The following is a 26,507-nucleotide window of genomic DNA, read 5'->3' as shown; positions in this document are numbered from 1 at the left end:
TACTGCCTAAGGAAAATTCACTTTACCTGACAACTTGCTGTAAAAATAAAAATATTCATATGGAACCGTTCCACATTTCCTGCGGGGACAGGGAAAGCCCATCTTTCTGAGCTCTTCTTTGCTCAAACAGGGCGCAGGAAGCAGTCTGTCTCGGCGTCAAAAGTGCAGGCGGCACCACCTGCGTTTGCTGGCTGTGCCGTTCACCCCTGCCTTCCCCCCGAGCCCCGCGTGCTCGGCACACAGGCACGGGCACCTCGGCCTGGGCTGACGTGACGAGAACAATCTGAGCAGCAGCTCTGCCTGGTCCTGCGCAGGGTCACCGGCCTGCGGCCACTCAGGACGAGGACCCGGGACAGGGGTGTAGCTGTGCGCGTGTGGCCCAGGCAGGCCTCCGGCCCCCGGACACCCGGCTGCACCCAGACCCAAGGCCCGCTGCTCACCACGAGGAGGGCCTTTGCGTTCTATCCCATTTTGTAAACTGTTACAACTGCCAAGACGGTGTCAGAAGAAAACATCTTTAATATACTGATGAGATGAGAAAAAATCAAACACATGTCTTTGGACCACTGTATTACAACAAGCCAATCTTCACACTGTATTAAGTTAAAAAGGACAATGCAGATCTGAGTGGGAATTTGCCAACCCCCAAACCCCTGCTTTTCTGTTCCAGGTGGCTTTTCACCAGAACGTGGGAGTCTCCGATGGACACAGGTGGGTGAACCCACAGGGCTGGGGGGCACATGGGCCGCAGAGGACACCGCCTTGGCACCTCACCCACCTTGGGGCTCAGAGCTGGGGGGGACACCCTACAACGCCCCCCAACAGAGTGCTGAAACCAGCTGTGGACAGAACGCCCTGCCTGACTGAGCTCTCTCATCAAGGGCAATCTCACAACTGAAAATCCTTGAAGCAGGCCTGAAGTCAGTTCTCTCACTGTGGAACACTCAAGACTTCTCGTAGGAGAAGAGAGCTCCTCAGAGATGCCCACTTTCTGGGGAGCTGAGTTCGGGCGCACCCACCGGATCTCTTCACTGATGGCGTCCAGCTGCTCCTGAAGCGTCATAGGCAGAAGGTCGCCATCGGCCTGCACACTGGGCGGCAGCTGATCGGCCGAGCTGAGGAGGGTGACCCCGTCGCCCTCGCCGTCAGACACATCCTCGTCACTCTCGAAGGCCTGGGCCACGGTGGCCACCACGCGGGCCTGCTGCGCGGACTCCCAGTCCTGTTCCCTCTGGCTCTGCACCTGGGCACGAGAGGACCACGGCTCGTCAGCGACATTCAGGACAGCTCTCGTCTGTCAGGAACCGAGCACAATTTGATATGGAAGCCCTGACATTGGATAAACGGCCATGCTTATGAGACACTGCCATCTCTTAAGCGAGCAGTACTGAAGAAACGGGCAGCAGGAGAATCCAGTTCCTAGATGGCCTGCTGATACTCAGGTCTCAGCGTGGACGGAAGGCAATCCTGAGGTTATTCACAAGGGTGGGCTGATGGAGTCAGAGACAAAAACCCAAAATTAAAAACATACATCCATGCCTCCATCAGGCAGGCTGAAGGAAAATAAGAAGGAAAAAATCCTTCAGCTCCGCAGCCTCTGGGTCCACCTCAGCGGTCATCACTTGTACTAGTTCCCTGAGGAGTGCCGTCCTCACAGGTTCCCAGGCCTCCGTGCTCCAGGCTGCTCTGAACACGCACAGACAGGAGCGAGCACGGCAGCCGGGGGACTGGAGGGCCAGCCCCCGCAGCTGTCCTCTCGGGGCACAGGCACTCGGGCTGTTCTGGGGGATAGCCCCTCGCACCGCAATGGTGGCTCTGCCATCAGAGACGCACGGGAGAGTGCCTGCTGGGGCCCGTGCCGCCCTCCCACTCTCACACCTCACACCCTGTTCTCTGCAAGTCTCCCCACTGTCCGACTCTCAACCCAGGTCCTGCCTTCTTTCCCAGACATGACCTCAAAGCATCTGAGGGGCAGCCTCGAGGTGCTGGCTGCTGACTACCTGGCCCCTGTGGCCAGAGCCCTCGCCCCTGCCTTCCTCACGACCCCTCCCCAGGGCCTGGCCACCCCCTTCGCTGGCTGCAGGACCACCTCCCATCATCCCTGCTCTGTTCCAGCGAACCAGCTGCCTATGGGTTCACCCCAGCCCGGTCAGCACATCCTCTCCATTCTCTCGCCTTCAAATGGCACAAAGGGAGCCAGCAGACTCCTCCTCCAGGGCACCCTGCAGTGCCCACTGGGGGACTCTGAAGGCTGCTTGGGAGAGGCATCTGCTGTCCATATAGCGTATGGTCCATCTACATTATGCCTGTAACTGCATAGTGATACACTAACTCTAACTTACTGCTATGCGGGAAAAATCACCATTTAATGAGACACGAAGACAAAGCACAAACCAGACGAACGGGACACAGCACTGATACGACCAGAGCAAATGGTAGGATGCTGGAGGGGAGATGGATGTGTGAACTACAGCCTCCGGTGGGGGGGGGATGGGAGGCTGTGGTCTGGATTGATGACGGCTAAACAGGCAACAGGATGAGTCAGGAAATCAAAATCACTGATGAAAGCAGACACACCGTCAGAAAACTCCACAAGGAACAATATTCAGAACTGTTTTTTTACAAATACTTGGAAAGAAATCAAGCACGAAACCACAGAGAAATCGTCCAAGAATTTTAAATATGAACTACTTAGACACTGATACAAATTATAAAAGCAGTGTGTCAAAAGACCACAAAATTGACCAGTTACCACTTCACATGCATCTAAAATGACCCACAGTTAGTTTAATTCTATGCTAACAACACAGCTCACAGGAAATGGCTGGTAACAGAAAAAATGGATAATACAAGTGCAGTTTCAAGTAGAGTGTTGTACACGTGATTCACGGGGTAAACAGCAATGCACTCAGAAACCTAGGCTACACACGCAAGAAAGCCGGCACATGTGCCTTAGAGCCGCACGCTCTTTCTCCAGAAGCCCTAGGGCGTCAGCCCGTGTGGAGACGCGGGAAGAGTGAGGTAGCCCGACTTCTTCCCTGGGGCCCTGGGGCACCGGGCCTTTAACTGGTTTCACACCCACAGCTGGCCTGAGCATGCGGCCAGGCCCATAAGCAAGCGGACCAGTTTAGAGTCTTGGTCCTGTTGCCACCGCATTCCCTGCACCCTGCAGCCAGGTGTCCCAGATGGAACATGTGCTGCCCGGCTTTCACTCGCCATGAGGGCTGCCTATGGTTACTTTCACGAGGCTGTCTGCTCCCTGACCACAGAAACTTCCCTCCCGCTGCCGTGCCCAGCACAGGCCAGGCCCACCACTCCAGAGGCAGGCTCTGGCTGAGTTCACGATGGCTTGCTAATCCGGTGATCCAAATATGAAGCCTAATTGGTCCCTGTGCCATTATGGAATGATTAAAGGCCAGGCAGTTTAAAACGTCTTAGACCTCTGAGCGGAGCAAATGTACCTGATTTTCCTCTGGGGAAAAACAGAAAAAACATAGGAAGAAAAATAGTGTGCTTGGGGAGGGATGCGGCAGGGAGGAGGCAGGCACATACCGGAGTCATCATGCCCAGCGGTCTCCCTCGCGCTCCAGGCTGTGCCGCCTCCCTCGGGGCGGGGAGTGCTCCCTTCTGGGCGGGCAGGAGCCGGCAAGTGAGGAGGCAGGACACAGGTTGACGGAGCTCAGGGACTTAAAACTCCGAAGGCTGCCTAAGCGCGCCCCGCCCGCCCTGCTCTCAGTCTCCTCGGCCCGCTGCTTCGAAATCTTCTTCTCCTCTAAGATCCACCTAAAAGAGAGCAAAACTCGTCAGCTGCCCTTGTCAGCACAGGAACGTGTCTGGACAACAAATCTGGGCTGGCATTCTGCGTCACGATGAGCAAATTCCGGGAACATCTGCTCATTTCACATCTCGGCTAAAAGGTTCGACTTTCCCTCTTTTGAATATTCTCAAACTTGGAATAACTTAGCACTGAGTCTTACAAACTGGCCCCTGGTCATTCACGTTTGTTTTGACTTATTTACGCTAACATTCTGACGGGGCCTGGGTGGAGACTCTCTCCCTGTGAGGAGATACCTGAAGTTGACCACCTTCACCTTCCCTGCTTTCAGGGCAGAGGTGCACGTCAGTGCTTCAAGTCTTTGCCACTGGGAATCGGGAACTCTCTATAACCAACACAGCGATTCACGAACAAGCTGGAGATTCTAAACAAAAGTCCCCAGACCAGATGAAGTGCTGAGGGGATTTTTCTTTTTTTAAGGTTGTATGTGTAACAACACATCACTTGATGAAGTTCTCCACCAGCTTTATGTGAGTTTCTGGACTCATGTCAATGTGCCGCATTTACCTAAAATTCACGCTTAGTGTTCTTCTCCCCTAATGTGTAGTGGGTGATTTTAAATAGCAGTTTAAATACTCGATGATGCATATAAAATGATTTCCAAAATAAAATACAGGATTCTTGCAGATCATAACCTCTTCAGCTTCATTCTACCTATAATTCCTGAAAGTTTCTCACTTGTGATAGCAAGCTGATGGACAGAATATACCATTTATAACAAGTCAACTTATTGTCTAAGGAAAATTCACTTTACCTGACAACTTGCTGTAAAAATAAAATATTAATATGGAACTGTTCCATAATTCCTGCGGGGACAGGGAAAGCCGATCGTTCTGAGGTCGTCTGAGCTGAAACAGGGCGCAGGAAGCAGTCTGTCTCGGCATCAAAAGTGCAGGCGGCACCACCTGCGTTTGCTGGCTGTGCCGTTCACCCCTGCCTTCCCCCCGAGCCCCGCGTGCTTGGCACACAGGCACGGGCCCCTCGACCTGGGCTGATGTGACGAGAACAATCTGAGCAGCAGCTCTGCCTGGTCCTGCGCACGGTCACCGGCCTGCCGCCACTCTGGACGTGGACCCGGGACAGGGGCGTAGCTGTGCGGGTGTGGCCAAAGCAGGCCTCAGGGCCCCCGGACACCCGGCTGCACCCAGACCCAAGGCCCCCTGAGCACCACGAGGCGGGCCATTGCACTCTATCCCATTTTGTAAACTGTTACAACTGCCAAGACGGTGTCGAAAGAAAATATCTTAAATATACTGATGAGATGAGAAAAACTCAAACACATCCTTGGACCCCTGTCTTACAACAAGCCAATCTTCACACTGTATTAAGTTAAAAAGGACAATGCAGATCTGAGTGGGAATTTGCCAACCCCCAAACCCCTGCTTTTCTGTTCCAGGTGGCTTTTCACCAGAACGTGGGAGTCTCATAGGGACACGGGAGGGTGAACCCTCTAGAGGGCTGGAGGGCACACGGGCCACAGAGGACACCACCTCTGCACCTCAGCCACCTGGGGGCTCAGAGCTGGAGGGATCACTCCACAACGATGCCCCACAGAGGGCTGACACCAGCTGTGGACATAACGCCCTGCCTGACTGAGCTCTATCATCAAGGGCGATCTCAGAACTGAAAATCCTCGAAGCAGGCCTGAAGTCAGTTTTCTCACTATGGAAAACTCAGACTTCACGTAGGAGAAGACAGCTCCTCAGAGAAGCCCAGGTTCTAGGGAGCTGAATTCGGGCGCACCCACCGGATGTCTTCGTTAATGGCGTCCAGCAGCTCCTGAATCATCACAGGCAGAGTGTCCGCATCGGCCTGCCCTCTGGGCGGCTGATCGGCCGAGCTGAGGAGGGTGACCCCGTCGCCCTCGCCGTCAGACACGCCCTCGTCACTCTCGAAGGCCTGGGCCACGGTGGCCACCACGCGGGCCTGCTGCGCGGACTCCCAGTCCTGTTCCCTCTGGCTCTGCACCTGGGAACAAGAGGACCACGGCTCGTCAGTGACATTCAGGACAGCTCACGTCTATCAGGAACCGAACACAATTTGATATGGAAGCCCCGACTTTGGATAAACGGCCATGCTTATGAGACACTGCCATCTCTTAAGCGAGCAGTACTGAAGAAATGGGCAGGAGGAGAATCCAGTTCCTAGATGGCCTGGTGACACTCAGGTCTCAAGCGTGGACGGAAGGCAATCCTATGAGGTTATTCACAAGGGTGGGCTGATGGAGTCAGAGACAAAAACCCAAAATTAAAAACAGTCCATGCTTCCATCAGGCAGGCTGAAGGAAAATAAGAAGGAAAAAACACTTCAGCTCCCCAGTCGCTGGGTCCACCTCAGCGGTCATCACTTGTACTAGTTCCCCGAGGAGTGCGATCCTCACAGGTTCCCAGGCCTTCGTGCTCCAGGCTGGTCTGAATATGCACAGACAGGAGCGAGCAGGGCAGCAAGGGGACTGGAGGGCCAGCCCCCGCAGCTGTCCTCTCGGGGCACAGGCACTCGGGCTGTTCTGGGGGATAGCCCCTCGCACCACAAGGGGGGCTCTGCCATCAGAGACGCACGGGAGAGTGCCTGCTGGGGCCCGTGCCGCCCTCCCGCTTTCACACCTCACACCCCTCTCTCGGCAAAGTTCCCCCCTGTCCGACTCTCAACCCAGGTCCTGCCTTCTCTCCCAGACATGACCTCAAAGCATCTGAGGGGCAGCCTCGAAGTGCTGACTGCCGGCTACCTAGACCCCGTGGTCAGAGCCCTCGCCCCTGTTTTCCTCATGACTCCTCCCCAGGGCCTGGCCACCCCCTTCGCTGGCTGCAGGACCACCTCCCATCATCTCTACTCCATTCCAGCGAACCGACTGCCTATGGGTTCACCGTATCAGCCCGGTCAGCACATCCTCTCCATTCTCTCGCCTTCAAATGGCACAAAGGGAACCAGCAGACTCCTCCTCCAGGGCACCCTTCAGCGCCCACTGGGGGTCTCTGAAGGCTGCTTGGGAGAGGCATCTGCTGTCCATATAGTGTATCATCCATCTACATTATGCCTGTAACTACATAGTGATACACTAACTCTAACTTACTGCTATGCGGGAAAAATCACCATTTAATGAGACACGAAGACAAAGCACAAACCAGACTAATGGGACACAGCACGGATATGACCAGAACAAGGGGGAGGATGGGGGAGGGGAGATGGATGTGTGAACCACAGCCTTGGGGGGGGGGGGCGGTGGGAGTCTGGGGTCTGCATTGATGATGGCTAAACAGACAACAGGATGAGTCAGGAAATCAAAACCAATGATGAAAGCAGACACACTGTCAGAAAACTCCACAAGGAAAAATATTCAGAACTGTTGTTTTTTACAAATACTCAGAAAGAAATCAAGCATGAAACCACAGAGAAATGGTCCAAGAGTTTTAAATATCAACTACTTACACAATGATACAAATTATAAAACAGTGTGTCAAAAGACCACAAAATGAAAAAAAAAAAAGACCACAAAATGGACCAGTTACCATTTCACATGCATCTAAAATGACCCACAGTTAATTTAATTCTATGCTAACAACGCAGCTCACAGGAAATGGGTGGTAACAGAAAAAAGGGATAATACAAGTGCAGTTTCAAGGCAGAGTGTTGTACACGTGATTCACGGGGTAAACAGCAATGCACTTAGAAACCTAGGCTACACAGGCAGGAAAGCTGGCACATGTGCCTTAGAGCCGCATACTCTGTCACCAGAAGCCCTAGGTGGTCATCCCGTGTTGAGACGCGGAAGAGTGAGGCAGCCTGACTTCTTCCCTGGGGCCCTGTGGCACCGGGCCTTTATCTGGTTTCACGCCCACAGCTGGCCTGAGCTCGCGCCTAGGCCCATCAGCAAGCGGACCAGTTCAGAGTCTTGGTTTTGTTGCCACCGCATGCCCTGCACCCTGCAGCCACGCGTCCCCGATGGAACATGTGCTGCCCGGCTTTCACTCGCCATGAGGGCGGCCTATGGTTACTTTCATGAGGCGGTCTGCTCCCTGACGACAGAAACATCCCTGCCACTGCCGTGCCCAGCACAGGCCAGGCCCACCGCTCCAGAGGTAGGCTCTGGCTGAGTTCATGATGGCATGCTAAGCTGGTGGTCCAAATATGAAGCCTAATTGGTCCCTGTGCCATTATGGAATGATTAAAGGCCAGGCAGTTTTAAAAGTCTTAGACCTCTGAGCGTAGCAAATGTACCTGATTTTCCTCTGGGGAGAAAGAGAAAAAACAAAGAAAGAAAAACAGTGTGCTCGGGGAGGGATGCGGCAGGGAGGAGGCAGACACATACCGGAGTCAGGACGCCCAGCCGGTCTCCCTGGAGCGCCGGGCTGTGCCGCCTCCTGCGGGGCACGGAGCGCTCCCTGCTGGGCGGGCAGGAGCCGGCAAGTGAGGAGGCAGGACACAGGTTGACGGAGCTCAGGGACTTAAAACGCCGAAGGCTGCCTAAGCGCGCCCCGCCCGCCCTGCTCTCAGGCTCCTCGGCCCGCTGCTTCGAAATCTTCTTCTCCTCTAAGATCCACCTAAAAGAGAGCAAAACTCGTCAGCTGCCTTTGTCAGCACAGGAACGTTTCTCGACAACAAATTTTGGCTGGCATTCTGTGTCACGATGAGTAAATTCCGGGAACATTTGCTCATTTCACATCTCGGCTAAAAGATTTGACTTTCCCTCTTTTAAATATTCTCAAACTTGGAATAACTTAGCACTGAGTCTTGCAAACTGGCCCCTGGTCATTCACATTTGATTTGACTCCTTTACGCTAACATTCTGATGGGGCCTGGGTGGCGACTCTCTCCCTGTGAGGAGATACTTGAAGTTGACAACCTTCACCTTCCCTGCTCTCAGGGCAGAGGTGCACGTCACTGCCACAATTATTTTCCCCTTGGAATCAGGAACTCTCTATAACCAACACAGTGATTCACGAACAAGCTGGAGTTTCTAAGCAAAAGTCCCCAGACTAGATGAAGTGCGGAGGGGATTTTTCTTTTTTAATGGTTGTATATGTACAAACACATCACTTGATGAAGTTCTCCACCAGCTTTGTGCGAGTTTCTGGATTCATGTCAATGTGCCGCATTCACCTAGAATTCACGCTTACTGCTCTTCTCCCCTACTGTGTAGTGGATGATTTTATATAGCAGTTTAAATACTCGATGATGCATGTAAAATGATTTCCAAAATAAACTACAGGATTCTTGCAGGTCATAACCTCTTCAGCTTCACTTCTACCTATACGTCCTGAAAGTTTTTCACTGGTGATAGAAAGCTGATGGACAGAATTTACCATTAATAAGAAGTCAACTTACTGCCTAAGGAAAATTCACTTTGCCTGACAACTTGCTGTAAAAATAAAAATATTACTATGGAACCATCCCATATTTCCTGCGGGGACGGGGAAAGCCCATCTTTCTGAGCTCTTCTTTGCTCAAACAGGGCGCAGGAAGCAGTCTGTCTCGGCGTCAAAAGTGCAGGCGGCACCACCTGCGTTTGCTGGCTGTGCCGTTCACCCCTGCCTTCCCCCCGAGTCCCGCGTGCTCGGCACACAGGCACGGGCACCTCAGCCTGGGCTGACATGACGAGAACAATCTGAGCAGCAGCTCTGCCTGGTCCTGCGCACGGTCACCGGCCTGCGGCCACTCTGGACACGGACTCAGGACAGGGGGGGTAGCTGTGTGGGTGTGGCCCAGGCAGGCCTCGGAGCCCCCGGACACCTGGCTGCACCCAGACCCAAGGCCCCTTGAGCACCACGAGGCGGGCCTTTGCGTTCTATCCCGTTTTGTAAACTGTTACAACTGCCAAGACGGTGTCGAAAGAAAATATCTTAAATATACTGATGAGATGAGAAAAACTCAAAACACATGTCCTTGGACCCCTGTCTTACAACAAGCCAATCTTCACACTGCATATTAAAAAGGACAATGCAGATCTGAGTGGGAATTTGCCAACCCCCAAACCCCTGCTTTTCTGTTCCAGGTGGCTTTTCACCAGAACGTGGGAGTCTCCTGGGGACACGGGAGGGTGAACCCTCTAGAGGGCTGGAGGGCACACGGGCCGCAGAGGACACCGCCTCTGCACCTCAGCCACCTGGGGGCTCAGAGCTGGAGGGATCACTCCACAACGATGCCCCACAGAGGGCTGACACCAGCTGTGGACAGAACGCCCTGCCTGACTGAGCTCTATCATCAAGGGCAATCTCAGAACTGAAAATCCTCGAAGCAGGCCTGAAGTCAGTTTTCTCACTATGGAAAACTCAGACTTCACGTAGGAGAAGACAGCTCCTCAGAGAAGCCCAGGTTCTAGGGAGCTGAATTCGGGCGCACCCACCGGATGTCTTCGTTAATGGCGTCCAGCAGCTCCTGAATCATCACAGGCAGAGTGTCTGCATCGGCCTGCCCGCTGGGCGGCAGCTGATCGGCCGAGCTGAGGAGGGTGACCCTGTCGCCCTCGCCGTCAGACACATCCTCGTCACTCTCGAAGGCCTGGGCCACGGTGGCCACCACGCGGGCCTGCTGCACGGACTCCCAGTCCTGCTCCCTCTGGCTCTGCACCTGGGCACGAGAGGACCACGGCTCGTCAGCGACATTCAGGACAGCTCACGTCTATCAGGAACCGAACACAATTTGATATGGAAGCCCCGACTTTGGATAAACGGCCATGCTTATGAGACACTGCCATCTCTTAAGCGAGCAGTACTGAAGAAACGGGCAGGAGGAGAATCCAGTTCCTAGATGGCCTGGTGACACTCAGGTCTTAGCGTGGATGGAAGGCAATCCTATGAGGTTATTCACAAGGGTGGGCTGATGGAGTCAGAGACAAAAACCCAAAATTAAAAACATTCCATGCCTCCATCAGGCAGGTTGAAGGAAAATAAGAAGGAAAAAACACTTCAGCTCCCCAGTCGCTGGGTCCACCTCAGCGGTCATCACTTGTACTAGTTCCCCAAGGAGTGCGATCCTCACATGTTCCCAGGCCTCCATTCTCCAGGCTGGTCTGAACACGCACAGACAGGAGTGAGCAGGGCAGCCAGGGGACTAGGGCACTAGGGCCACAGGCACTCAGGCTGTTCTGGGGGATAGCCCCTCGCACCGCAAGGGCGGCTCTGCCATCAGAGACGCACGGGAGAGTGCCTGCTGGGCCCGTGCCGCCCTCCCACTCTCACCCCTCACACCCCTCTCTCGCCAAAGTTCCCCCTTGTCCGACTCTCAACCCAGGTCCTGCCTTCTTTCCCAGAGATGACCTCAAAGCAACCGAGGGGCAGCCTCGAGGTGCTGACTGCCGGCTACCTGGTCCCCGTGGTCAGAGCCCTCACCCCTGTCTTCCTCGTGACCCCTCCCCAGGGCCTGGCCACCCCCTTCGCTGGCTGCAGGACCACCTCCCATCATCCCTGCTCTGCTCCAGCGAACCAGCTGCCTATGGGTTCACCCCTATCAGCCCAGTCAGCACAGCCTCTGGGTTCTCTCGCCTTCAAATGGCACAAAGGGAGCCAGCAGACTCCTCCTCCAGGGCACCCTGCAGCGCCCACTGGGGGACTCTGAAGGCTGCTTGGGAGAGGCATCTGCTGTCCATATAGCGTATGGTCCATCTACATTATGCCTGTAACTGCATAGTGATACACTAACTCTAACTTACTGCTATGCGGGAAAATCACCATTTAATGAGACACGAAGACAAAGCACAAACCAGACGAACGGGACACAGCACTGATATGACCAGAGCAAGTGGTGTGATGCTGGAGGGGAGATGGATGTGTGAACTACAGCCTCCGGTGGGGGGGGATGGGAGGCTGGAGTCTGGATTGATGATGGCTAAACAGGCAACAGGATGAGTCAGGAAATCAAAGCCAATGATGACGGCAGACACACCGTCCGAAAACTCCACAAGGAGAAGATATTCAGAACTGTTCTTTTACAAATATTGGGAAGAAATCAAGCATGAAACCACAGAGAAATCGTCCAAGAATTTTACATATCAACTTCTTTGGCAATGATACAAGTTAGAAAAGCAGTGTGTCAAAAGACCACAAAATGGACCAGTTACCACTTCACAGGCATCGAAAATGACCCACAGTTAATTTAATTCTATGCTAACAACACAACTCACAGGAAATGGGTGATAACAGAAAAAAGGGATAATACAAGTGCAGTTTCAAGGCCGAGTGTTGTACACGTGATTCATGGGGTAAACAGCAGTGCACTCAGAAACCTAGGCTACACACGCAAGAAAGCCGGCACATGTGCTTTAGAGCCGCACACTCTGTCACCAGAAGCCTTAGGGCCTCAGCCCGTTCTGAGACTCTGAAGAGTGAGGCAGCCCGCCTTCTTCCCTGGGGCCCTGGGGCACCGGGCCTTTAACTGGTCTCACACGCACAGCCAGCCGGAGCGCATGGCCAGGCCCATCAGCAAGCGGACCAGATTAGATTCTTGGTTCTGTTGCCACCGCATACCTTGCACCCTGCAGCCAGGTGTCCCTGATGGAACATGTGCTGCCCAGTTTTCACTCGCCAGGAGGGCGGCCTATGGTTACTTTCATGAGGCGGTCTGCTCCCTGACCAAAGAAACTTCCCTGCCACTGCCGTGCCCAGAACAGGCCAGGCCCACCGATCCAGAGGCGGGCTCTGGCTGAGTTCATGATTGCGTGCTAAGCCGGTGGTCCAAATATCAAGACTGATTGTTCCCTGTGCCATTATGGAATGATTAAAGACCAGGCAGTTTTAAAAGTCTTAGACCTCTGAGCGGAGCAAATGTACCTGATTTTTTTCTGGGGAAAAACAGAAAAAACAAAGAAAGAAAAACAGTGTGCTCGGGGAGGGATGCGGCAGGGAGGAGGCAGACACTTACCGGAGTCAGGACGCCCAGCCGGTCTCCCTGGAGCGCCGGGCTGTGCCGCCTCCTGCGGGGCACGGAGCGCTCCCTGCTGGGCGGGCAGGAGCCGGCAAGTGAGGAGGCAGGACACAGGTTGACGGAGCTCAGGGACTTAAAACGCCGAAGGCTGCCTAAACGCGCCCCGCCCGCCCTGCTCTCAGGCTCCTCGGCCCGCTGCTCCGTGCTCTCCTTCTCCTCCTGGATCCACCTAAAAGAGAGCAAAACTCGTCAGCTGCCTTTGTCAGCACAGGATCGTGTCTGGACAACAAATTTGGGCTGGCATTCTGTGTCACGATGAGCAAATTCCGGGAACATCTGCTCATTTCACATCTCGGCTAAAAGGTTCGACTTTAACTCTCTTGAATATTCACAAACTTGGAATAACTTCGCACTGAGTCTTACAAACTGGCCCCTGGTCATTCACGTTTGATGTGACTTATTTACGCTAACATTCTGACGGGGCCTGGGTGGCGACTCTCTACCTGTGAGGAGATACCTGAAGTTGACCACCTTCACCTTCCCTGCTCTCAGGGCAGAGGAGCACGTCAGTGCCTCAAGTCTTTTCCACTGGGAATCGGGAACTCTCTATAACCAACACAGCGATTCACGAACAAGCTGGAGTTTCTAAACAAAAGTCCCCAGACCAGATGAAATGCTGAGGGGATTTTTCTTTTTTTAAGGTTGTATGTGTAACAACACATCACTTGATGAAGTTCTCCACCAGCTTTGTGCGAGTTTCTGGATTCGTCAAAGTGCCGCATTCACCTAGAATTCTCGCTTCCTGCTCTTCTCCCCTAATGTGTAGTGGGTGATTTTAAATGGCAGTGTAAATACTCGATGATGCCTATAAAATGATTTCAAAATAAAATACAGGATTCTTGCAAGTCCTAACCTCTTCAGCTTCATTCTACCTATAAGTCCTGAAAGTTTCTCACTTGTGATAGCAAGCTGATGGACAGAATTTACCATTGATAAATCAAGTCAACTTACTGCCTAAGGAAAATTCACTTTACCTGACAACTTGTCGTAAAAATAAACATATTAATATGGAACCGTTCCATATTTCCTGCGGGGACGGGGAAAGCCCATCTTTGTGAGGTCGTCTGAGCTGAAACAGGGCCCAGGAAGCAGTCTGTCTCGGCGTCAAAAGTGCAGGCGGCACCACCTGCGTTTGCTGGCTGTGCCGTTCACCCCTGCCTTCCCCCCGAGCCCCGCGTGCTCGGCACACAGGCATGGGCACCTCGGCCTGGGCTGACGTGACGAGAACAATCTGAGTAGCAGCTCTGCCTGGTCTTGTGCGGTGTCACTGGCCTGCGGCCACTCTAGACACGGACCCGGGTCAGGGGCATAGCTGTGCAGGTGTGGCCCAGGCAGGCCTCGGGGCCCCCGGACACCCGGCTGCACCCAGACCCAAGGCCCGCTGCTCACCACGAGGTGGGCCTTTGTGTTCTATCCCGTTCTGTAAACTGTTACAACTGCCAAGACGGTGTCTAAAGAAAACATCTTAAATATACTGACGACATGAGAAAAAAACTCAAACACATGGCTTTGGACCCCTGTCTTACAACAAGCCAATCTTCACACTGTATTAAGTTAAAAAGGACAATGCAGATCTGAGTGGGAATTTGCCAACCCCCAAACCCCTGCTTTTCTGTTCCAGGTGGCTTTTCACTAGAACGTGGGAATCTCCGATGGACCCGGGAGGGTGAACCCTATGGGCTGGAGGGCACACGGGCCACAGAGGACACCGCCTCGGCACCTCACCCACCTTGGGGCTCCGAGCTGGGGGGGAAACCCCACAACGCCCCCCACACAGAGGGCTGACACCAGCTGTAGACAGAACGCCCTGCCTGACTGAGCTCTATCATCAAGGGCGATTCAGAACTGAAAATCCTTAAAGCAGGCCTGAAGTCAGTTCTCTCACTATGGAACTCTCAGACATCTCATAGGAGAAGACAGCTCCTCAGAGAAGCCCAGGTTCTGGGGAGCTGAGTTCGGGCGCACCCACCAGATGTCCTTGTTGATGGCGTCCAGCGGCTCCTGATACATCACAGGCAGAGTGTCGGCATCGGCCTGCACACTGGGCAGCAGCTGACCGGCCGAGCTGAGGAGGGTGACCCCGTCGCCCTCGCCGTCAGACACATCCTCGTCACTCTCGAAGGCCTGGGCCACGGTGTCCACCACGCGGGCCGGCTGCGTGGACTCCCAGTCCTGCTCCCTTTGGCTCTGCACCTGGGCACGAGAGGACCACGGCTCGTCAGCGACATTCAGGACAGCTCATGTCTATCAGGAACCGAACACAATTTGACATGGAAGCCCCGACTTTGGATAAATGACCATGCTTATGAGACACTGCCATCTCTTAAGCGAGAAGTTATGAAGAAACGGGCAGGAGGAGAATCGAGTTCCTAGATGGCCTGGTGACAGTCCGGTCTTAGCGTGGACGGAAGGTATCCTATGAGGTTATTCACAAGGGTAGGCTGATGGAGTCAGAGACAAAAACCCAAGATTAAAAACATACATCCATGCCTCCATCAGGCAGGATGAAGGAAAAAAAGGAAAAAATCCTTCAGTTCCGCAGCCGCTGGGTCCACCTAAGCAGTCATCATTGTACTAGTTCCCCGAGGAGTGCGATCCTCACAGGTTCCCAGGCCTCCGTGCTCCAGGCTGGTCTGAACACGCACAGACAGGAGCGAGCAGGGCAGCCAGGGGACTGGAGGGCCAGCCCCCCGCGGCTCTCCTCTCAGGGCACACGCACTCGGGCTGTTCTGGGGGATAGCCCCTCGCACCATAAGGGTGACTCTGCCATCAGAGACGCACGGGAGAGTGCCTGCTGGGGCCCGTGCCGCCCTCCCACTCTCACACCTCACACCCCTCTCTCTGCAAGTCTCCCCACTGTCCGACTCTCAACCCAGGTCCTGCCTTCTCTCCCACACATGACTTCAAAGCATTTGAGGGGCAGCCTCGAGGTGCTGGCTGCCGGCTCCCTGGCCGCGTGGTCACAGCCCACGCCCCCTGTCTTCATCACGACTCCTCCCCAGGGCCTGACCTCCCCCTTTGCGGGCTGCAGGACCACCTGCCATCATCCCGGTTCCGCTCCAGCAAACCGGCTGCCTATGGGTTCACCCCCATCAGCCCGGTTAGCACATCCTCTCGCTTCTCTCACCTTCAGATGGCACAATGGGAGCCAGCAGACTCCTCCTCCAGGGCACCCTGCAGCGCCCACTCGGGGTCTCTGAAGGCTCCCTGGGAGCGGCCTCTGCTGTCCCCCTCCTGCCTGGTCTCCAGCTCTCTGCAAGCAGGCGCTGTGCCCCGCCCTGCCGGGCAGCTCCCAGGGGCTGGAGGAACCCATGTCACCAAGCCTCCTCTCCTCCTTGCCCACCCCGCCGCCCTCCTACATGTCTCTCCCTGGCTCCAGGTCCCACCCTCCCTGGGGTTATTCCTCAGGCCCTTGCGCCCCATTTCAAAGATAAATAACATCTGATGTCCACCACTACAGCCTTCATACTTTTTGAAAATGAAAGTACACAAATGACAAACCCTTAACTGAATTGCACGATGACTGTCCAAACTCACCTGTTTGTGTGCGGTCCTTAATTCCTCTTCTAAGGAACTACACCTTTCGAGAGCATGTTGCAGTTGCTCTCTCAACTGAAATAAAAGGGGCCGAATCACTGTGTGTTGATGTGTGTACATACGTTAGTGCACTTCTTATTCTACCCTCACCTGATTCCATGGCTACTGTAACAGAATACCTTTAATGTCTCTCATTGACCTTAAGGTGAAGAAAATCTGCTTACTAACAGCTTTAAATTCTCAGTTTCAGAGGAAAAAACTGTTATCCTAAAAGAACTGTATTACCCAGTTTTTAATTGCAAATTGATATACAGAATAAAAAAAACCTTGAGGCATTTATGCCAACTAATACTTTTTAACTGGGCGCTTCCCAGGTGTCTCAGTGGTAAAGAATCTGCCTGCCAATGTGAGAGGGCAGGTTCGATCCCTGGGTCGGGAAGATCCCCTGGAGTAGGAGATGGCCACCCACTCCAGTATTCTTGCCTGGGAAGCCCCATGAAGAGAGGAGCGTGGTGGGCTACGGTCCACAGGGTCGCAAAGACTCGGACATGTCTGAGCATGTACTCAGGCAACGCTCTTTAACAATATAAAACTCTGAGTTCTTACAGAAAAACCTGTATTTACAAGAATTCAAGAAGCTCAAAAGTCAACTAGTTCCATAAATACACGCATCGTCCACCTAACCAGGCAGCAAATGTACAAATCCAGGACGGCCGCGGGGCTGGTACCTTCTCGTCCAGGGCCTTGTGGTGCTCAAAGTGCAATCTCAGCGCCCTGAGCAGCTCCACCTCGCTGGTCATGCTGGCTGGGGACTGCGCCTGCTGCGGGCCCGCCGTCATCCCGAGGGACGGCACATACCGGGAAACCAGGATCTCCAGGTGTTCCAGCAGCAGCTGCAAGGCGCAAAGGAGCACCTTCAACCTCACACTTGAATTCAGGGCTGAGAACGCCTCTCAGCCTCACGCTAAGACCAAAACCATGCTAAGGCACGTCGGAATCCCGCCAGTTCAGTCTGAAGTTAGAGTGGACTTCCCCAGTGTCCCAGGAGTTAACACTCCACCCTTCTGCAGGGCTCATGGGTTTTAATCCCTGGTCGGGGAACTAAGATCCCACACAAACTGCAGCATGGACAAAAATGGAAGCTAAGAGAACTCTCCCCTCAAATGTACTAAAATTACATTAGCTCTCATCATAAATTTGAAGCAAGGTATGAGAACCCCAAACTGATCCACCTCGGTCTGCTCAGTGGGAAGATGTGAAAAATGACTTGAAAACCAGACAGACTTTAAAGACAGCAACACGGAGCCCAGTGGTGACCCCCGCGGGGCACAGGTCAACACGTGAGACTCCGCCTACTGACCCTGGTGTTGTTCCTTTCGGCTTTCAGCTCCGCGATTTCCGCTTCTCTTGTAAGAAGCTGCTCCCTGCATGCCTTTAGTTGTTGAGATGTGGCCAACTCCTAGAAAACAGGTAAATGAGGAAGTAACTAAATGCAAACACAAATGTTAAGTTAAAGAGAGCGAGACTCTGCAGACTGACACTGTCCATTCTCTCCAGGCTCCACTCAAAGGATCTCCCTGCCCCTCCGGAGAAGAGGGGGCCCGCTGACCCCAAGACCACACAGACCCCTACAACTCAGACTGGCCTGCAGCCTCCACCTCAACCTGGCAGGCACGCGGCAGGGGAGAACCCAGAATCCAAGCCAGCCTTCTCAAGACCCAGGGAAGTCTGAGAAACTTTCCTAAACATACACCTAACAACAAAGTGGATAAAGAGATTCTTAAACGACACACAGACAAGTGACCTAGAGCCCCTGGGGAGAGTGAAGAAGAGAGGTAAGGTCTACAAGGCCACCAGGCTTTGGAGTGTTCCTCTGCGAAAGAGGCTGATGGCACCCCAAGGCCGTCTGTTAGCCTGACTCCACTGAAGTCACCCAGTCATTCCATGAACTGCTTAAAATGGTAAATTCATGTTAAATGTATTTTATCACAATATGTATGTACGCGGGGCCGTCCACGTGGTGAACTTGCTCAAACCGAACCACGCGGACTCTTTCATTCTTCGATTGTTCTTTGCACAAATACAAAAATCCTGGGCCACGTATCCCCTACTACATACTAAGTATTCGGCACCTAGAGCACTGCCCAACACTTTGTAAGAGGCATGCAGCAGACATGTGAAGCTATGAGGGTGTATGTTATACACATGAGCACTAGGTACCCATCACGAGAACACTGGACGCACTGGTCTGTGCTTTGTAAGATGGGACACGTTAAGGGGCTTAGCCTTTCTGCTTCAAGGGCTGACTCTCTAGCTCGATCCACATGCCCCAGAGACTTCTCCAGCCAGGGGATCCCTTGTTTGGAAGAAGAGAGACCTTAAGGGGCTTAGCCTTTCTGCTCCAAGGACTGACTCTATGGCTCAGCCCACGTGCCCCAGTGACTCCTCCAGGCACTGTTTCGCTTCCTGTGGGGCCCCCGCCCATCGTCCACACACCACCTGCACAGCCTCTTACAAGGTCAACCTGCTGGGGTCGATCCTGCCCAGGAGGCCAGAACGCCCTGGCCGGCAGGGCCCACAACCATGCGAACACAGTGAAACACAAACCCAATGCTTCGCCAGGTGAGGGCCAACCCGACGGGCCCAGCCCCCAGCTGCTCTCACCTCTGGCCACTCTGCTTCCAGGACTTGGGATGAGGCCAACTTATTTCTTGTCTTGGCCTTTTTCTTGGGGTGGCAGCATAGGAAAAGCGCCCATAGGCTGGCCCTTCTGCGACCCATCCTCGCGGATGGGGGCAGCCCCCCACTCAGGGGCACCTGCTGTTTCTCAGGCAGATCACCTGAGGTATCACCACCGATCTCACACTATGACCACCGTTCTCACGCACACACCGCTCTCACACACACCGCTCTCACACACACTGCTCTCACACACACCACTCTCACACACTGCTCTCACACACTGCTCCCACACTGTGACCACCAGCTCCGCTGTCTCAAGAAGAAATGGCACGAAGGCTCTGCCTCCAGCACATCTCCCAGGAGCCCAGAACATGGAACCCACTCTGTCACAAGGGGCTCCATGGTAACAGAGGGGCTGGGCTCAGGCCCACCATCAAGGGTGCAGAGAGCGGGGAGGGGCTGCCAAAAAGATGGCAGGTGTGTGTTGGGTGCAGGAGAAGGAAGGCTGTGCCCACAGCTCAGGCCCACCGTCAAACGTGACCCTGCAAGGTCACTGGGTCACAGTCAAACTGAACAGTATAAACTGCTTTAGAAACCACCACCGCTAGGGATGAGCACGTCTTCTAAGTGGGCTTCTGCTTCGTCCACCCCTGAAACAAGCCTGCAGTGAGGCTACTGAAAGGGCACCCCTGAACTCAAGGGTGTGCCCAGAATCCACCCGGCTGAGGAGCACTCACCACGCTGGCTGCCCCTCACTCTCACCCTGAGCTTGGTCCTCCCTGACTGGCTCCCTCACTCGAGCTCAGCAAGGGCTTGACCAACCTCGCTCCGGGCGCTTACAATGAACCCACAGTGGGGACACGGGTTCATTCAACCTGCTGCGAGCTCGCCCTCTTAACTTCGACCCTGGGCCGCCAGAAGACTCGGCCCCATGGGGGCTGCATGGTGGAGGTTCAGGGGTGGCCCTGCCTCCAGCCGTGACAGCCAGCGCCTCCCAGATCCCTCCAGGGGCTGCCCTGCCCTCCCTCTGCGCCAGAGTCTCCCACCCCCTCTCCTGGCCCCACTCCCAGCCTCGCGGCTCTCCACGCACCAGGGCATAGCCCACACTGCTCCTGGCTCAGCCCGGACCTCTGCGGTCACTTGAGGACTCAGTCCCCGGGGTGCTTGGGGTCCTATGTCCGCCCGTCTCAGCAATGACAGACTCTGGGGAAACAAGGTACAGCTTGGGGTTCCGCCCTCAGTGCACCCTGATCACATTCTCTTTTTTTCGCTTTATCTACTGGAGTTATCTGAGACGTCTTTTGAAAACCTCAACTGTGGCTTTCAAAAAGACTGTAAAATCACTGTGCTCAACTTGAAGAATAAAATCTTCATTTTCAACCTAAAGTGAAACTGGAGGGAAGATTAAAAGCAGTCACTTTTCTTTTTTTTTTTTTTTAATCGACGAAAGAGTGTTTATTTACCTATTTATATATCTGCCTTGGTCCAAAAAATACTAAAGGTGGTAAAAGCAGTCACTTTTCAAACTGAAAAAGAAAACCCACATGTGACCCCATCACAGAACACAGGTCACGCAGCCCCGCCCTCCTCAGCTTCTCGTCCACCACCAGCATCCTGTCATCGCAAGGCCTGCCCTGGGCTGGCAGGCGCAGGGAAAGCGGGCACACCGGCTCCTCCGTCCCCAGGCTGCGTGGGCCGCTTGCTCCACCTTCTTCCCAAATTCAAGTGGCACTGAAAGAGCATGGGCAAGCTGGGGATTCTGATCCGAAACACAACCGTGGGTACTAAGCAAGGACCCCTGCCTCTTGTTTTCCCGGGATCAAATAAAGATGATCAGTATAATTACTGTGATGCTTACATGTGGCCTCAGATGAGAGAAGACACCCAGGGCTTCCCCACTTCCAGTTACAGACGCAAGCAGCTTGTAGGTCAGCCTACCCAGAGCTAGAAAAGCTAAATACATTTTAAAAGAGGTCCTCAGGCAGCCACAATCCAAGATTTCAAGCACCAGGGAAGCCCAGTGAGGGAGCTGGAGACTGAGAGGGCCGCTCCTTCCCCCGGGGCATCTGAACAAAGCTGACTCTGCGAACAAAAGGCAGGGGAAAGTCCAGCAGAGGGGACTGGCTAACACAGCTCTGGACGGTTCCTTGGGCTGGGAAGACAAACATATGAGCGCAGGCCTGACAAGTCAGTCCAGATGGGAGAGACCAATCTCTCCAAGAAAAGTTAGGCACAGAAAACGTACCCAACACTCTGCCCAAACTGGCTGAGCGCTGAGTATCAATCACCTCGTGGTCTTCAGGAGGCGGACGGTGGGATTCAGGACCTGCCGAGAAGGAGGGGCCCTGGGAGGGCCCCCAGGCTTCCAGACGGAGACGCTGGAGGGCTCCTCCCTGGGGTCGGGTGGGGGGAGGCGGGGAAGGTGGGTGAAGGCTGCTGAGACTCAGCTTACAAGGACCCCCCAGCCTCAAGTCACTCAGGCCCTGAGTGAACAGAGAGCTCTGTCCCCACTAGAGGTCTATGTCAGAGGAAAGTCTGGAGAAGACAGCATCACTCTGGACCTCGAGGGTTTTCCAAACATAGTGTCCAACATGCAACCAACAAAGCAAAAAAGGGTGTAACAACAAACAGGACCAAGAGAAAAAGAACTGAAACACATCCAGAGGTAGCAGATGTCTATCAGAATATCAGAGGTATGCTAGAGGTATCAGATGCAAACGTCACCAGTTCAAAAAATATACTTGACCAAAGGAGAAATTTCTGAGAATCAAAACCAATGCTACAACGTTAAAATAACAGGGACTGAATTTACGAACTCAGTCTCTGGGCTTAACATCAAACTGGATGTAGCTGAAGAGAGGATCAGTGAACTGAAGGTTGGGCCAGTTAAAAAATATATATAAGAGGCAAAGAAGTACAGAAAGAGCCCGTTGTGAAACTATGTTGTTAAAAGCTATAAATGGGTCCCCTTATGAGGGAGAAAAGACAGAAAGGGGAATAAGAAATGCCTCCAGGGGTTGCAACTAAAGAGCCTCTTGATGAAAGTGGAAGAGGAGAGTGAAAAAGCTGGCATAAAACTCAGCATTCAAAAAATGAAGATCATGGCATCCGGCTCCATCGCTTCATGGCAAATAAATGGGGAAACAATGGAAACAGTGACAGACTTTATTTTCTTGGGCTCCAAACTTACTGCAGATGGTGAAATTAAAGGACACTTGCTCCTTGGAAGGAAAGCTATGATGAAATTAGGCAGCATGTTAAAAAACAGAGACATTACTTTGCCGCCAAAGGTTCATTTAGTCAAAGCTATGTTTTTTCCAGTAGTCATGTATGGATGTGAGAATTGGCCCATGAAGACAGCTGAATGCCGAAGAATCAATGCTTCTGGACTGTGATGTTGGAGAAGACTCTTGAGAGCCCCGTGGACTGCAAGGAGATCCAACCAGTCCATCCTAAAGCAAATCAGTCCTCAATATTCACTGGAAAGACTGATGCTGAAGCTCCAATACTTTGGCCACCTGATGCGAGAAACTGACTCACTGGAAAAGAACCTGATGCTGGAGAAGACTGAAGGCAGAGGAGAAGGGGACGACAGAAGACCAGGCGGTTGGATGGCATCACCGACTCGATGGACATGAGCTTGAGCAGGCTCCGGGGGCTGGTGATGGACAGAGAAGCCTGGCGTGCTGCAGTCCATGGGGTCGCAACGGGTCAGACGCTGAGTGACTGAACTGACTGGCACGGACGGGGGCAAGAGTTGGCTCAAGAATCAGACTATTGACTCAAAAATGAAAACCACACATTGGTTTCAGCAGCTCTGCAGGTGCCTGAGGCGAGAAGAAAATGTTCCAGTGCTCAGAGGAAAAAAGGTGTGGCTTTTAATGGCAGAGCAACGCCGAGAGCTGACTTTTCAAGAACAACGAAGTCAGGAGATCATTGACGGGCGCCTGTAAAATGCTGAAAACAAACACCACCAACCTGGAGTTCTACACCCAACAAAAACACGCTTCCAAAGGGAAAGAAAATAAAGACTTTTAGGGCAAATGGAAATGAGACAACTCATCACCCACAGACACGAACTAAAAAAATATTAAGGCCGTGCTTTGGGAAAAAGAAAAGTAGTCTCTGACTGAAATATAAAAAACAAGTAAAGACCAACCATGAGGTAACTCTGACAGTACACATTAACTCTACAATCATGACAACACCAAAAATATATCTACAGTTTTAAAGGATAACAGTGACAAGGAGGAAACAGCCGTGTCAGGGAGGCAGTAACAGCACTAAGTTAGACTTAAATGTAAACCACATGCCGTATCTGCGCACGCTCACCCAACCACCTGGCAGAGGAGGAAGAACTAGAAAAGCACCTCATCCTTCTAACAGAAGGCCCGAGACAAGGACACAGAAGAGGCGGGACAGACAGAAAACAAACAGCAACACGCTGTCTGCACACGGGAACATCAAACTGTAAACAGAGCAAAGGTTCTCACGGAAAGATAAAAAGTGTCAAACTGATTAACGTCAAAACTCTACACTACGGGAACATCAAACTGTAAACAGAGCAAAGGTTCTCACGGAAAGATAAAAAGTGTCAAACTGATTAACATCAAAACTCTACACTATTCACAGAGGTGCATGTGAAGATGGAAGACCACAGACAGGTGATACGGAAAGATACGCAGGCAAACAAGGACAGAAAACTGATGTGGCAATATCACTGTCAAACAGTGCCTAGAGTAAGAAGCATTCCTAGCGATAAAAGGAAGCATCTCATACTGATACAAGTTCCGTCTACCAAAAAGATGAGGATTCTAAATTTCAATGTACCTAATAACATAACCTCAAAATATCAATACATAAAAACTGACAGAAACAGAAAAGGAGTAACAGCCAGGTTCACAATCGCAATGGCAGACGTTAAAGACACATCTCTCACGGAACTGGGCTCCCTGGTGCGTGGTCACCTGCAGCCATGAAGGACCTGAAGTGCGGCCGGCGCTGCGCTGAGGCGTGCTGCACACGTGAGACACGCACTGGAGTTTAAAGACGCAGCGTGAAGAAGAGAACAGAAACTGATTCATTGGGTTCCATCATGCTGATCTCACACAGAAAGGGTACCGCTTTGGGTGTGTTAAAATAAAACGTATTACAGATGATTTCACCTACTTCTGCTTTACTCAACGTGGCTACCGAAATCTGAATTATATGATTGACAAACCTGATCTAAGTGATACGCACGGAACACTGCATTCGCCCTGATACGCATGATTTTCAGGGACCCAAGGAACATATAACAAAAGGAATATATATTGGGCCACTAGGAAAGCTCGAATTATTTCAAAGGACTGAAATAATGCAGGGTATGCTTAGGGATTGCAATGGGCTGACGGTCTATGTGCCCTCAAACTTCACCCCGCACGGGGAGATGATACTCAGAGGCAGGGACTCTGGGAGGGGTCAGGTCAGGAGGGAATGGGCTCCCGTGATGCGAGAACAGGGAGAAGCAGCAGGCAGTCTAGGAACCAGGAACCAGGCCTCACCAGACGTGGCACCTGCTGGTGATCTTGGGACTGCCCAGCCTCCAGTACTCTAAGAAACAACTTTCTCTTGTCTAGCAGCTAGTCTACAGTATTGGTAACAGTAGCCCTAAAAGCCTAAGACAGGGCTCTTCATGGAATTAAGCTAGGAATCAAAAAAGGGTCACTAGAAAAACCTTCCCAAACATTGGGAAGTTAAATGACATACTTCTTGAAGAACTTCATGAATAATAATTTTAAAAAACACAACGAAAACTAGAAATACTTTTCCATAAAAGATAATGAAAGTCTGGCTTATTCAAACTTGTGGGACCCAGCGAACTATGTTTACAGGGTAACTTAAAGCCTTAAACACATATCCTGGAAAAGAAGGAAGGCTAAAAGTCAATTAAGCCTCTATCCCAAGAAACCAGAAAAGAAGCACAGCAAACGACACACAAGGCAGATGGAAGAAAAAGGAGCAGAAAATAAGGAAACAGTAAGCACATACAAATTTTTTTAAAAAACAATGCCAAAAGTTGGCTCTTTGAGAAGATTGATAAAAATGATAAACCCCTAGAGAAACTGATTAAGAAAAAGAGGCAGGGCACAAATCACCAATATCAAGGATTTTTAAAAGGGGAGACAACCCATCTTGCAGACAACAAAGATATTATGAACTTACTATTTACGTCACTTACCAATTGCAGAGTCTGCTGGCCTCACTAAATTCTTAGCAGCGGGAAATGCTTTACCTAAATAGACCCAAGAAGACATACAAAATCAGAAATTTTTATTTGCATGAAAAAAATTAAATCTGAAGTGAAAAGCCTCCCCCCAATGAAACCTACTTGTTTTGCCAATCAATTCTTCCAAAAAGCCAGGGAAGTAAACAGCAATCTCACAGGAACTCTTGGGGTAAACCAGGAACACTCTCCTCCTTGTTTCATAAGACTAGCATAACCTTGATACTAAAACCAACAAGGAAAAGAAGTACAAGAAGGTCAAATTGCTGACTCTGAGTAGAGATGCTGCTGCTGCTAAAGCTAAGTCACTTCAGTCCTGTCCGACTCTGTGTGACCCCATCCCTGGGATTCTCCAGGCAAGAACACTGGAGTGGGTTGCCATTTTCTTGGGGAACTTTCAAGACAAGACTCTTAAAACATGTCCAGAATTCACTTCATACCTTTGCCATTTCCTTCTCCAGTTTATAACAAGTACACTTCCACAAAACCAAGAGAGGCCCAAAGGAAGACAGGTGGGGTGTATAAAAGCCTCAGCACTTAAAACTCAAGAGACATGAAAACTTTCTGGCCAAAGAAATGAATGTGTGATGGTGGAATTCGGAAGAGAGACATGAATAGCTTTGGGACTACACAATGGCCCCTGACACCTCAATGTAGGAGAGGCTCATGGCATAGACACTGAGCCTTTGGGTAGGAGTGAGATGGGGGCTGAAGACCACATTTTGTTGTTGTTCAGTCACTAAGTCATGTCCAACTCTTTGAGACGCCATGGACTGCAACACGCCAGGCTTCCCTGTCCTTCACCATCTCCCAGAGCTTACTCAAAACTTATGTCCATGGACTCAGTGATGCCATCGAACCATCTCATCCTCAGGCGCCCCCTTTTCCTCCTGCCTTCAATCTTTCCCAGCATCAGGGTCTTTTCCAATGAGTCAGCTCTTCACATCAGCTGGACAAACTATGGGAACGTCAGCTACAGCATCAGTCCTTCCAGTGAATATTCAGGGTTGATTTCCTTTAGGATTGACTGGTTTGATGTCCTTGCAGTCCAAGGGACTCTCAAGAGTCCTCTCAAACACCACAGTTCAAAAGCATCAATTCTTTGGCGCTCAGCCCTCTCTACAGTCCAGTTCTCACGGTCCAGGGCAGAGTCGGACATGAGGGCCCAGCACCCAGGTTCAAGTGCTGGCTCTGCCCCTGTCGGGCCCAGGGGCCTTGATCTCCTTGCCGCACCTCTCAGAGCCTCAGTTCCTTCTCTCGGTAAAGGGATCT

The 26,507-nt window shown here is 52.2% G+C and overlaps 1 protein-coding gene across 1 annotated transcript in view; it reads right to left on the bottom strand.

Moving 5' to 3' along the window:
* The window catches only part of LOC122688479 (liprin-alpha-1-like), a 363,309-nt gene that overhangs the window by 9,454 nt on the left and 327,348 nt on the right, over positions 1 to 26,507 (bottom strand). The window contains exons 8-9 of the mRNA XM_043894495.1: positions 14,747 to 14,944; positions 1,020 to 1,045 (exon numbers count right to left, since the gene is read on the bottom strand). Coding sequence (XP_043750430.1) covers positions 1,020 to 1,045; positions 14,747 to 14,944 — 224 coding nt within the window. The remainder of the gene's footprint in view (positions 1 to 1,019; positions 1,046 to 14,746; positions 14,945 to 26,507) is intronic.

Source organism: Cervus elaphus, chromosome 33 (assembly GCF_910594005.1).
Source record: "Cervus elaphus chromosome 33, mCerEla1.1, whole genome shotgun sequence".
Taxonomy (NCBI): domain Eukaryota; kingdom Metazoa; phylum Chordata; class Mammalia; order Artiodactyla; family Cervidae; genus Cervus; species Cervus elaphus.
The sequence above is the reverse complement of the archived record's forward strand: the minus strand, read 5'-3'. Positions and strand labels throughout refer to the sequence as shown.